Source organism: Alosa sapidissima, chromosome 5 (genome assembly GCF_018492685.1).
Source record: "Alosa sapidissima isolate fAloSap1 chromosome 5, fAloSap1.pri, whole genome shotgun sequence".
NCBI classification, from domain to species: Eukaryota; Metazoa; Chordata; class Actinopteri; order Clupeiformes; family Clupeidae; genus Alosa; species Alosa sapidissima.
The window spans coordinates 33,637,543-33,651,569 of NC_055961.1; the positions used below are offsets into that span (position 1 = coordinate 33,637,543).

Below are 14,027 nucleotides of genomic sequence, written 5' to 3' on the forward strand. Positions count from 1 at the left end.
ACATCTCCAGGTGTAAACATTTGCCAATGGGTTGCATATTGTAGCCTACTCAAATGTCAGTAAAACAAGTAGGCCTTAATTAACTTACTTTCATAGCCTAGGCAGGTTAGCAACACCAGGTTGAGAGATGCAAGTAGAGTAGATCATTAACGTTAGCCTTCTATTTATTGTCATCAAAACTGCAGAGGGGTGAACAAGTCTGCAGAAGTGAATGTGGCATCTGACTCAACATTCTGCGCTAGGGACTGTTGTGGTAGGTGAAATTTCACAGGAAAACCATGATGATTGGTCAAATTTGCGAAAAAGTTGCAGTGTTTGGACAAAATTGCGAGGTCGCCCAGAATTCACGAGGATTTGCTGAATTTGCGTTAATTGTTGCGATCGCAACATCGCGAATTACTGGAGGGACTGATAAAAGATTCACAGAGCGAACGAAGTCGTTATCTGTAGAGATATGCAGATTAAACGGATCAAAGTGCATTAAGACACAAGGTTGTTTCAGGAGCTCGGACACACAAAGAAAGTGCTGGGGAAACACTATACTCTTAAAACGCATTCAGGAAGAGTTTTACAGATGTATCAACTCACTTAAAGTTACTCAATCAAGATAATTCAGGTAATGTACTTTATTATTGGGTTATTCTATTGTTGCATATCGCCATTCAACTGCTTGGAACTGAATTATTTTAGGGTCATTGACAGATAAGGGTTGGTAAGATGAGAAAATTAAAAATATGTTTAAACCTTTAAAACAAAACATGCCTGAGGTTTGCTAAAGTGTACTTTGTATTATGACCGCCGCTAGCGAAGCGGTCATATAGGAATTGTCAAAGTTTTTTTAATTTTTTAAAAAAAATTTTTATTTATTATTATTTTTTTCGTCATCTACTTCCTGAATTTTTGGTCAACGAACGGGACACCGAACCACCGGGGCACATGGAATTTGGTGGGTATGTAGCCCCACTAGACTTTAGAAAGTTACCTTGGCCTTTGGAATTAAAATAGCCCCACATCATCACATACCCTTCACCATACCTAGAGATTGGCATGGGTGTTATTATGACCGCCGCTAGCGAAGCGGTCATAATGATTGTCAAAGTTTTTTTTTTTTTTTCCCGTCATCTACTTCCTGAATTTTTGGTCAACGATACCCGGGACACCGAACCACCGGGGCACATGAAATTTGGTGGGTATGTAGCCCCACTAGACTTTTACGGAAAAATTTTGTTTCGTCCCCGGGGGCCACCCCCCCCCCCCCCCCCTGTGCTGGCCCCCCCGAACTGCAAAAAAAGCAGTTTTTCCTAAATAACTACCTGAACCGTGGCACTGAGGATGAAGAATCTTTTATGGTATGTTGGTCTCAAGGGCCCACATCAATCTGGCCCATAATCACTCATTTGTGATTTGCACCCCCCCAGTAAAAAATTAAAATATGAAAAATGCAATATTATTCTGTTTAATCGCCCCTATCTTCAGTTAAGATGTTCAGAACTGCACCACATTATATGTGTATGATTGACCTGGCATTCTCTGGGGGTATGCCAAGTTTCGTAGAATTTCATCCATGGGGGGGTCTAAAAAAAATTAGGTTATGTGTACATTTAGTGACTGTACACTCATTGGCCTGTAGATGGTGGTGCACACATATACACATGCACACACACACAGGCACCCACATACTATCGGTATTAGAACGGCCGATACATAATTACAAATTCAGTAGGATTAAAAGAAAGCCAAAATAAATATTCATCATCATCATCATGGCTGCATTTCCAGTATTGGCGATAAGTAGTCGTTTGTCCACTAGATGGCGCGTCGTTGCAGTGAGACGTAATTTTGTTGGAAGTTAAAAGTGGGTTGGAAAAACAATGGACGCTTCATACAAGGAGTGTAGTTTACCGCAGAGAACGTCTAATAAGGATAGGATGATGTTCACATGAAATGTAATTTCCATTTCTTCTTGAAGCCGAAATAAATCTGAGGATGTTTATCGGACATACTTGGTTTTTACTGCAGGTACGTTAATCTTATAATATCAATAAAGACCTAGGTAATGTTACCATTAGCGTGAACCCAGCCTGATCTGCCCGCTATTTATTTTTTGATTGCTTAAAAGATTGAGCTTGGTCTGGTGAAAGCCAGACTAGCCATGGACCTCAGTTACACAATGCAAGGGAACATGAATCAGCCTATATTTGCACGAACAATAACGGACAACAGCTCTTCAACTTTGGCCCGTTAAAATGTGTATGAACAGTATAGCGACGTATTTCATCAAGGCCCATTTGGACATGTCAGTTATTTGCCCCACTGGTTAGATGTAAAACAGCATTTCGTTTTAGACTACTGTTACTTAATTTGTGCATTAACAATAACGTTTCAGAATACTGTTACTTAATTTGTGCATTGACAATAAAGTATTACATGAACTAAAGATGACTAAAATCTTATGTAGAAGAAGAAACATTCACAAAAAATCCATCCATCCAAAAATGACCTTTGTTTTTGATAGTTGTTGAAAATGGCATGGAACTGACAGAGATGTTTTTGTTTATAAATAAATAAATAAATAACATTATGCTGATACCTTTTGCTTTTCCCAAATACAATGTAGCCTACAGGTGTAAGTGACCTTTCATCAATCCAGTTGCAATGGATGAACTGTGATGAACTGCCCTACTTGTGATTGTTTAGAGATTTTAAAGGTTTTATAACAATGCTACATCTTCTTTGGCTATTCTACAATCTATTCACCTTTTCAGCACCAGTAGGCTACTTTCTGTGCAGCCGCACACACACACTCAGGCATGCCAAACAAGCATACACAAAAGTTTCAAGAGTGGGGGATGGAGTAAAATATGGAGACAAATTGAAGTGTGATTTTTTTTTCGCGGAACGGATGTACAGGACTGAGCGGCGGTCATATTTTGTACCGCTATGCGGTACATCTAGTTTCAGTTAGCCTATTAGCTGGTTTGATTTGCATTGAGCTCAATGAGCATCAAACCAGCTAATAGGCTAACTGAAATAACACCCATGCCAATCTCTAGGTATGGTGAAGGGTATGTGATGATGTGGGGCTATTTTAATTCCAAAGGCCAAGGTAAGTTTATCAGGATGTACAGTATTCTGGATCCATGAAATAACTGGCCTTTAAAAATAAAAATCTGCCTGTCTTCCTCTTTTCAGTCAACTTTAGCATGGGTGCCAATACTTTTGGCCATCACTGTACGTATTAATATGAATAGGTGTTTCTGTAAACATAGGGACAATAAACAGCTATCTCTGTCACAAAAACGAGCTGGTAATCGTTCATTGAAGAGGGAACTATGATAAAAAGATTGTTTTCCTAAAAGCATGGAGTTGACGAAAGAATAAGCAAGCAATGTCACGTTAATGTTAAATAGCCTACATCTGAACGCTAGGTGGCAACGTTGTACAAGGATACAAGGATACAAGGAAGTTTATTGTCACATGCAAGGGCTGCATAAGAAAGGTGGGGGAGGATTGGGATTGAGGGGGGGCACCAACAAGGAGCACCCAAGAGCAACAGGGGCAAGGAAAAACTCCCTTACGAAGGAAGAAACCTTGGGCAGATCCACGGCTCAAGGGGCTAACCCAACTGCCAGGGGTCTTGGTGTGTGTGTTGGGGGGATGACAGGGGAGATGGGATAGTGTGCTGTGTATGTGGGGAGAGGGCAGTGTGCAATATGTGTGTTGGAGAAGCTTCCTCATGAGACAATGTGCTGTTTATTGGGGGGGGGCAGTGTGTGCTGTAAGTATGTTGGGGACGTGTGTTGGAGAAGCTTCCTGATGAAATAATGTGCTGTGTATGTAGGGGGGGGGGGGGCAGTGTGCAGCAAGTATGTAGAGGAGGCTTACTGTAGCAAGCAGTGTGCTGTATGTATGTGAGGTGATGACAGTGATGATGTAAGTGTGTGTGTTTTTTGTGTGTGTGTTGGGGATGGGGATGGGGGGGGGGGGGAGGGGGCAGAAAGGCTAGGCAATCAAGGACATGGGTAGATGGAGGAGAAATCAAAAATAATAAATAAAACGTTCTATGGAGATGTGCAAAAGTTGGAGAAAATCAGATGTGTGTGTGTGTGTGTGTGTGTGTGTGTGTTTTGACGTGTGATGAAATAAGAAAATAAATAAAAGGTCTGTAGCATAGGGTGAGGGATGTAAAAGTGCTAAAAGTCTTGTAGGTGTGTGTGTGTGTGTGTGTGGGGGGGGGGTCATGTAAGCAGCAATTCCTCTGCAGAATAAATGTCCTTAGGTTATTTATTCAGTCATTCGAACATTATAGGGGGAAGTTTTGCTTTTTTCAGGCTATGTTTTTGCTGGTAACCCATTGTCAGTCAATATTGAAAGTAATTAACTGTGTATAACTGTTTTGTCGTTGGCTATGACACCACAGTGAAGTTAGTTTTACTTTGCCTATTAATAGACAAGTGCAGATGTGTGTACTCTACTCGGTTTTAGTAATGGCTCAGTGGAATACCTGTTCCATAGCGTACAAGCAGATTCCTTCAAATACACCATCAAAATCAGACATCAAAATACTGATACGCTGTTTGAAGTTGCCCTGCTTGCTGTTAAAGGGAATGACAGATGTCCCAAAGCCCAAAGCCCAAATGACAGATGTCCCAAAGTTAAGCCCAAAACACACCCATGACTGATTAAGAAACATAAGAGCCACCTTTTTGCGCCAGGCACCTGACGTTTGATAACAAAACCACCCCGAATGTGGACTGGACAAACCCCTAAATGTATGTATGCTATTTGCTAGTGACCACGCATTTTATATTGCTAAATTAGGGCCCAAAGTGTGTGTTGGAGAGAATAAGAGTGAGTGAAAGAGTGGGTATGATAATTTCTTAACCAACCAACCAACAGCAGGATCTGCGTTCACATGCACTCTGTGGCGAGACAAGTTTTTCTTGCTTGTAAGCGGGATCCATTGGGGGACAAGAGGTACATTTTATATATAATAAATGTATTTATATTATTTATTTATAATTTGAACATACTATTTACATACATCATAAAATATAAAAAAATAATTATGGAAGTTTAAATTTTAAATGAAAAGCTTTGACATTTCAAAAATCGCTTAAATTGCAATCTAATTAAACCCCTTTAAAGCTATTGTTCATGCTAAACAGTTATAGGGCCATACAATAAATTAATGTATGTGTACATTTAGTGACTTATACACCAATCAGCCTGTAGATGTAGAGGGGGTGTTGAGCGAAGGGTTGCCGGTAGAGGATGATGTTGAAATTAATTCAATCAGAAGATTACATTGATGATTATATTGATTCTCTTTCTTGCTTTCACAAGGTAGCAAAACATGGAGAAAAACTCATCCAGGAAAGAGTTTATAGAGGTCATCAGTGTCCTACAGGCCTTATTTACATTCCTCTTCATGGGTGAGAGTTTTATTTATATTTGTGTTGTCATCATTCAGTTCAAAAACACAGTATAGGGTGAGTGATCTGTTATTGCTGTGAAAGTAAGTTCTGTTATTGCCGTGAAAATAAGTGGCTTTACAGTATGTTTTTGTACATTGAAACGTGTTCCACATAGTTACGTGTTGTCACGGTATAGTGCAAAATTATTAATATAATATGAATCGTCTGGAAGTGGCAGAGTCTTTCCTACGAGTAAAAACTGTTTTATATTCATTGTAATATTCATTGTCACTCTCACTATCATAGGGCCCTCACTATCACATGTTGACCCCCATTGTCATAGGGCCTCCCCAAAAAATTATGGCAGCAGTCCTGCAAATGTTTTGCTACGTTAGTTTGAGGTTGTACTGTAAGCTTCATATGTCCAATGATTCATGAATATCTAAAACTCTTAAAACTTTAAAATCACCTTGGTCAAAGAGATAGCCTAAATAATGTGCAGGAAAAAATGGCTGAATTTACACCGTCAGTTAAATGACGGTGTAACACAATTTTGAGTTTTTGCTCATATGTGGCACAATTCCAATCTGCAGCATGGATGTGTAATCAGGAAAAAGGCACATGGATTCTGATATGTTCAGATCGGATTAAGGCCTCATTCATATGTGGAAATAAATCCGGATATGTGCCAATACGACTGCAGGCTAAACAGGCAGATCGGATATTCCCCATCATTTTCAACTTGCGCATTTTTGAAAATGCCTACAATCTTTTACGTTTTTTTTTTGCATAACATTACATACAATGTTGCTTTCAGTTTCACATGAACTTACGACTGGCAGAACGGTGTAATTAAAGTGAAAACAGCCACTAGCCACTGAAATACCCTAATGCAATGTTATTTCGTGCATTTGCAGTGCTGCTTGTTTGCTTTCATTTCGGTGACAAAAATTCCTCTTGTGCGCATGCAGATTGTCTCAAGTGTTTAAAATTAGTGAACCATGTAAACATAGATATCTGATATGGAAAACTCTCAAACGTTGATGTAAACAGGCAGTCCAAAAGATTGGATATAGGCAGAAAATCGGCACTGCTTCGAGGCCTGCCGGTGTAAACACAGCCATTTTCTCCATTGTCATTTATTAATTTCACTGCACTTCATTTCACATCACAGTGAGAATGTCCATGTGCATGGTGTTAAATCATTCATGATACATAGCATTAGTAACTGAACTGGTAAGTGAGCTGGGTTTGGGTATGACCATAGACTGTATATATAGTTCTATATATACAGTCTATGGGTATGACAGACCATTGCCTGTCAGATTTGTACCAGCTGCAACTGTAAAAAATCTATGTTAGCCTCTGCATTATATTATTCATTAGACAAAGTGTGTCTGCAGATAAACAAACTTGGGATAGGGTACACGACTAAAATTGTTACAGTCAACGTTGTCATTGTTGTTCCTTAATAATAAAGCATGTTGTTTTTCTGTGCAGGATTGACATGTCTTCTCTTGATGACATACCTTATGTTTACATCTCTCTGGATTATCCCAGCACTGTACTTTTCCTGGGAAGTCTTGGACTGGCACACACCAGAACAAGGTATAGAGCAAACACATGGAAATAAAAAAAAGAGTTTTCTGGAAGGCATGATTATCAAGTTTTTCCTGTAAAGTTTCATCAAATAATCTGTTAGGTATTGAAGTCAGTTTCTGCATATTAAACTGTAATCTAATTTCTCTATGGACTGTAGGGGGCAGAAGAACTGCATGTGTGCGAAACTTTCGAGTGTGGAAACACATGAGAAATTATTTCCCTGTGAAGGTAACTAGGAACGTTGTATTCACTTACTGTATGTATTCATATGTATGTAAACATATTATATTACTGTTTTTATTTTCAAGGAACAATGGTCACTATTGTTAATCAGTTATTGGTGGAGTGGTAGTGTAGCAATAAGCAACTTGGCTAGCATGCAGTTGGCACATTTACACAAAAATGAAATATGGGTATGGTCATCATATGATGGGTATGGTCATCATACGATGGGTATGGTCACCATGTGATGGGTATGGTCATCATATGATGGGTATGGTCATCATGTGATGGGTATGGTCATCATACGATGGGTATGGGTATGATGGGTATGGTCATCATATGATGGGTATGGTCATCATACGATGGGTATGGTCATCACATGATGGGTATGGTGATCATATGATGGGTATGGTGGTCATCATATGATGGGTATGGTCATCATATGATGGGTATGGTGATCATATGATGGGTATGATGGGTATGGTGATCATATGATGGGTATGGTGATCATATGTTGGGTATGATGGGTATGGTGATCATATGATGGGTATGGTCATCATATGATGGGTATGGTGGTCATATGATGGATATGGTCATCATATGATGGGTATGATGATCATATGATGGGTATGGTGATCATATGATGGGTATGATGGGTATGGTCATCATATGATGGGTATGGTGGTCATCATATGTTGGGTATGATGGGTATGGTGGTCATCATATGATGGGTATGGTGGTCATCATATGATGGGTATGGTGATCATATGATGGGTATGGTGATCATATGGTGGGTATGGTGATCATGTGATGGGTATGGTCATCATATGATGGGTATGGTGATCATATGATGGGTATGATGGATATGATGGTCATCATATGATGGGTATGGTGGTCATATGATGGGTATGGTGGTCATATGATGGGTATGGTGATCATATGATGGGTATGGTGGTCATATGATGGGTATGGTGGTCATATGATGGGCATGGTGGTGATCATATGGTGGGTATGGTCATCATATGATGGGTATGGTGGTCATATGGTGGGTATGGTGATCATGTGATGGGTATGGTGATCATGTGATGGGTATGGTGATCATATGATGGGTATGGTGGTGATCATATGGTGGGTATGGTCATCATATGATGGGTATGGTGGTCATATGATGGGTATGGTCATATGATGGGTATGGTGGTCATATGATGGGTATGGTGGTGATCATATGGTGGGTATGGTCATCATATGATGGGTATGGTGGTCATATGGTGGGTATGGTGATCATGTGATGGGTATGGTGATCATATGATGGGTATGGTGGTGATCATATGGTGGGTATGGTCATCATATGATGGGTATGGTGGTGATCATATGGTGGGTATGGTCATCATATGATGGTTATGGTGATCATATGGTGGGTATGGTGGTCATATGGTCATCATATGATGGGTATGGTCATATGATGGGTAAGGTGGTCATATGATGGGTATGGTGGTGATCATATGATGGGTATGGTGGTCATATGATGGGTATGGTCATCATATGATGGGTATGGTGATCATATGGTGGGTATGGTGGTCATATGGTCATCATATGATGGGTATGGTCATATGATGGGTAAGGTGGTCATATGATGGGTATGGTGGTGATCATATGATGGGTATGGTGGTCATATGATGGGTATGGTGATCATATGGTGGGTATGGTGGTCATATGGTCATCATATGATGGGTATGGTCACATGATGGGTATGGTGATCATATGGTGGGTATGGTGGTCATATGGTCATCATATGATGGGTATGGTGGGTATGGTCATATGATGGGTATGGTGGTCATATGATGGGTATGGTCATCATATGATGGGTATGGTCATATGGTGGGTATGGTCATATGATGGGTATGATGGTCATATGATGGGTATGGTCATAATGGGTATGGTCATAATATGATAGGTATGGTCATCATGGTCATCATATGGTTCCCCACTGTCACTGTTGTGTCCCCTTCAGCATGGCACTTGATTCCGAGGTGCTCCAGGGAGACGGACCCCTGCAATTGGTATTTGTAGGTTGCTGTGGATAAAACTCAGCAACATGCATGAATAAATAACTAGTATTGTGATATTGTTGTTTATATTAAAACTGCACCTTCTCCTTACTTTAGTTGGTGAAGACAGCTGAGCTGAGCCCAAGTAAGAACTACATCCTAGGGTGCCACCCCCATGGGATCGTGTGTTGTGGAGCTTTCACCTGTTTTGGTACAGAGGCCTGTGGCTTCAAGGTGGCTTTCCCAGGAGTGACCTCCTGTCTGGCCACCCTGGGGGGACTCTTCCGGATACCACTGTTCAGGGACTATCTCATGGCCTTAGGTCAGCTGGGTTAAGGACTGGTGGTGAAGGGGGGTCATTTGAAGTATTTGGGATTTTATTTGTGGGTATATGTAGTTTATATTTTATATATGGATTTAAAAAAATGTTTTATTTGTCTATTTAGATTTGTTTTTCATATATAAGATGTATAGGATACTTTACCCCATTTATCTCTTGTAGTCATCATCAGTGTACAGCATGTAGTTTCTGTTTTTTTTTTTCATACTGTATATAAAAACGTTCTAGTCATTTACTTTTTTCTGATGTCGCAGGCCTTTATCCAGTAAGCAAGCCAAGTATTGAGCACCTGTTGACAAAGAGTGGAACTGGGAATGCAGTGGTCATCGTCGTCGGTGGTGCAGAAGAGTCCCTCACCTCCTCTCCAGGAGTCAACACTGTAGTCATGAAGAACAGGAAGGGCTTTGTCAAGCTGGCGCTTGAGTATGGGTGAGTCACAGATACGACTTCTCGTTCTGTGGAAGAGGCGGAGTGCAATGTCCGAGTTGTGAACAGTGAAATGTGGTGTCATTACTGTCTCCTTAAAACCCCTTGTTAAGATGCTAAATGTTCTCACTGTTCTAAGAGTATGTATTCTTATTATAACCCTTAAAGGTGTAGGTTTTTGAACGTTCTAAGTTCCGCAACAATTGAAGGTTCTAAAATTCTATGTTGAATTCAATGAACCCAGATATTCTTTAGAACGTTCATTTCTCAACATTCCTTTAAGGGTTAAAGTATGATGTGCTCTTTAAAAGGGTCAAGGCTTTGTAGTGAAGAGAGCTTTCCTTTTGAGCTAATCAAATGTGTAAGCTGTTGATGTGTCCTTTTTAAAGTTGTTTGTTTGTGGAATTAAAATAAATGTTCTATTGAACAAAGTACTGATAGTTTAAATCTTTTAAATAAATAGATAAATAAATAAATACTTTTTCATATCCCTCCCTCAGAGCTGACCTGGTGCCAGTGTACTCGTTCGGGGAGAACGACCTCTTTAGGCAAGTAAAGTTTTCCGAGGGCAGCCTGGGCCACTGGTTTCAGACCATCTTTAAGAAGGTCATGGGCTTCGCCCCGTGCCTCTTCAAGGGGGAGCGGTGGCTACTGGTGCCCTACAAGAGTCACATCTTCACTGTCGGTCAGTACCAAGGACTCCAATGCTTCTTCAGTCTTCTGCTGTTGTTCATTATCTACACACATATAAAGCAACTATATTTAGTAACCACTAACCATATAGGCGGGTCAATATTTGAAAAAAAAAACACCTAACCTCAAAAAAATTGATACAAAAGGTTTTTCAACCGATTATGATACCTTTAGATGTACTTAATAACATATTAAAAATCTAGTAAAATCTGACCCCAGTAAAGGGGTCATTTTCAAGATGGCGTCCAAGATGGCCACCAGAAGCTAATTTTGGCTATATCTGACGCATTATTCAGCCTAGGAAAGTGTTTTTCGTGTTTAATTAGATTTAGAGGTCACTGATTCATATACGTCAGACTAAAGTATCAGTTCATCATTTTCAAAGACTTGTCATTTTCAAGATGGCATCCAAGATGGCCACCAGAAGCTAATTTTAGCTATGAAGCATTATTCAGCCTAGGAAAGTGATTTTCATGTTTAGTCAGATTTAGCGGTCACTGAGTCATATATGTCACACTAAAGTATCAGATCATCATTTTCAAAGACTTAGAATTTTCAAGATGACATCCAAGATGGCCACTGGAAGCTAATTTTGGCTATATCTGACGCATTTTTCAGCCTAGGAAAGTGTTTTTCGTCTTTAATCAGATTTAGCGGTCACTGAATCATATATGTCACACTAAAGTATCAGATCATCATTTTCAAAGACTTAGAATTTTCAAGATGGCGTCCAAGATGGCCACCGGAAGCTAATTTTGGCTATATCTGATGCATTATTCAGCCTAGGAAAGTGTCGTGTTTAATCAGATTTAAAGGTCACTGATTCATATATGTCAGACTAAAGTATCAGTTCATCATTTTCAAAGACTTGTCATTTTCAAGATGGTGTCCAAGATGGCCACCAGAGGCTAATTTTGGCTATATCTGAAGCATTATTCAGCCTAGGAAAGTGTTTTTCATGTTTTATCAGATTAAGAGGTCACTTATGACTCTTCATCTCCACCTTTTTTAGTGTTCTTATAGTAGGACCTGAGGATGCATGATGTTTTCTCTCTGTGTCACCATGCCTTCAAAACCTTTCCCTTCTGTGAAACATATGTCATTCCCGTACCGCTCCCTCAGTTTAGCTTTCAGACATGTCCCATCTTCCTCCATGCCATTAACAATGCATTGCCCTCTATTCTGTATAGGCGAATCTAGTGTAAAGGGGATACATTTTAGCCTATATTGTCCAGGCAAAACAGATTAAACACCCCAAACCATATATTTTCTAAAAGCATATAACCTCTAGATGAGATATAACACCAGTTAAGACATGTCTTATCTTCCTCCATGCCATGGAGATGGTTAATAATGCTGTATTGCAGTTGCTCTGTATTAAAACGCATTGATTTTAATTTATGGCTGAAAAAGGTAGAGCATTGAAATATTTTCAATTTTAACATTTAAAATCCTATTCTTGTTTAATTTGACCATCATTTGATATCAATTTCACCCCTGTAGGCTGAATAGTAATTGAGATATAGCCATTCTGACCTGTTGACAGCCATTTTGGCAGCCATTTTGAAAATGACCCCTTTCCCAAGGTCAGATTTTACTATTTTTTTAGTATGTTATTTAGCATGTCCCACAGTACCAGAATCCATAAAAAAAACTTTTGTATCAATTTTTTTGACGTTGAACCCTATATTGACCCGCCTAATAAGCTGATGATGATAAGTTAGCTGTTGGGCAATAGTTTATCATTGGTGCAGTACATGTGTTACTTTTTCACTACTAGAGTTACAGGGAAAAGTCAGGGCATTTTGTCATAATCTGTAAGTGTCTGTGATCATTTCAAGCCTAATAGTGTCATTTTTTAGTGTACGGATTTGTAAAAAACTACTGCCAGTTACTGCCTGGTTGCTAGCGAGTTAGCTAGCCTCTTAGCTCAGATAACATTTTAAACGGAGAATGGGCAATAGTTTATCATTGGTGCAGTACATGTGTTACTTTTTCACTACTAGAGTTACAGGGCAAAGTTGGTATAACTGTACAATATACCTTACTGGGTATGATAGAATAACTTAATCCATTGACTTAATCGACAGTCATGATGTAATTAATGGCAAGCAAAAAGCAAACACACTTGATGACAAGATAAGTTTTTTTGTCTGAAGATGAAGAGACAAGTTGTAATCTTGAGAAAGAACCTTAGCAAAGATGGTAGACATTTCCAGCTCTCTTGCCCAGGTGCAGAAATAAATTGATGAAGACACTCAACCCACAGACTTTTTTATTTCTTAAATAACCATTTACGCTTTCTCTTTAAACCTTCCAGTGGGAAGTCCCATCTCAGTGCCCAAGGTACCGTCTCCCTCTCAGGAACAGGTTGATCACTATCACCAGCTTTATATGGAAGGCTTAACCAAACTCTTCCACAAGCACAAGACTAGCTGTGGTCTGGAGGAAACCCAGCAGATCTGCATCACTTAAATGCTGTTGCATTCCAGAATGAGACCGAGACCAAGCCAAAGACATTCCCAAAAGATAATTGCCTGTTTAAGCATCCACACAGGATGATTGTTTATTTGTGTTATTTTGTTGAAATGGTGCATAAAAATGTTGTTTTTGTTTACCAATTGTATAAAATGTTTAAAGATCATTAATTTATGATATTCAATTAGTCTTGTTAGATTTGGAAGAATATAAAGATGGTGTCTGATTTTATTACTATGTTGTGGTTCTGCATTGCTCTTTTATTCATGCGATGTATGGTTGATTATGTATGTAGGATGATGTATGGTTGATTTTCATATAGATGGCAAAGAAATATAACCTGACTCCGCCAGATGGATTTGCTCCGCATATCTGGGAACTTTTCATTGATGAACTTTTGGGAAGGGGCGGAAATACTGGATAGCTGATTGGATAAACCATCTGTCTATCACCACCTTTGTTGGTTATCGACGGGCCAAATCAACCAATTAGATGAACAAAGTGTTCTTATAATGCCTTCGTTTAACATACAATTAAGTTAGGGAACATGACTAACGTTAAGATGTTTTAACTTACCATTTGTATGTGACATGAACCTAATCAACGACAATTCCCATCAAGTTTTCACGGTAGGCCCTACACTTCTGAAGAAAGAATATTCCTCCATTATGAACTGGAATCAGCCGTGGAGGATGTCTGTCGTTCATTCCTCCCAGCTGCATGGCTGAGACTCATAGCTTCACAGCTTACCCAGGAATACTTTCTAATTTGAATAAAACTTGCGCAATAGCTATGCTCATC

At 39.4% G+C, this 14,027-nt stretch overlaps 1 protein-coding gene across 1 annotated transcript; it reads left to right on the forward strand.

Moving 5' to 3' along the window:
• The first annotated feature begins 203 nt into the window (after positions 1–203).
• Positions 204–13,695, forward strand: LOC121708731 (diacylglycerol O-acyltransferase 2-like). Its single transcript, XM_042091571.1, has 8 exons — positions 204–616; positions 5,347–5,435; positions 6,918–7,025; positions 7,177–7,247; positions 9,407–9,611; positions 9,884–10,058; positions 10,556–10,740; positions 13,069–13,695. Exons 2-8 carry the CDS (start codon positions 5,357–5,359, stop codon positions 13,221–13,223), a joined length of 978 nt encoding a protein of 325 aa, XP_041947505.1. The 5' UTR covers positions 204–616; positions 5,347–5,356; the 3' UTR covers positions 13,224–13,695.
• Positions 13,696–14,027: the final 332 nt, after the last annotated feature.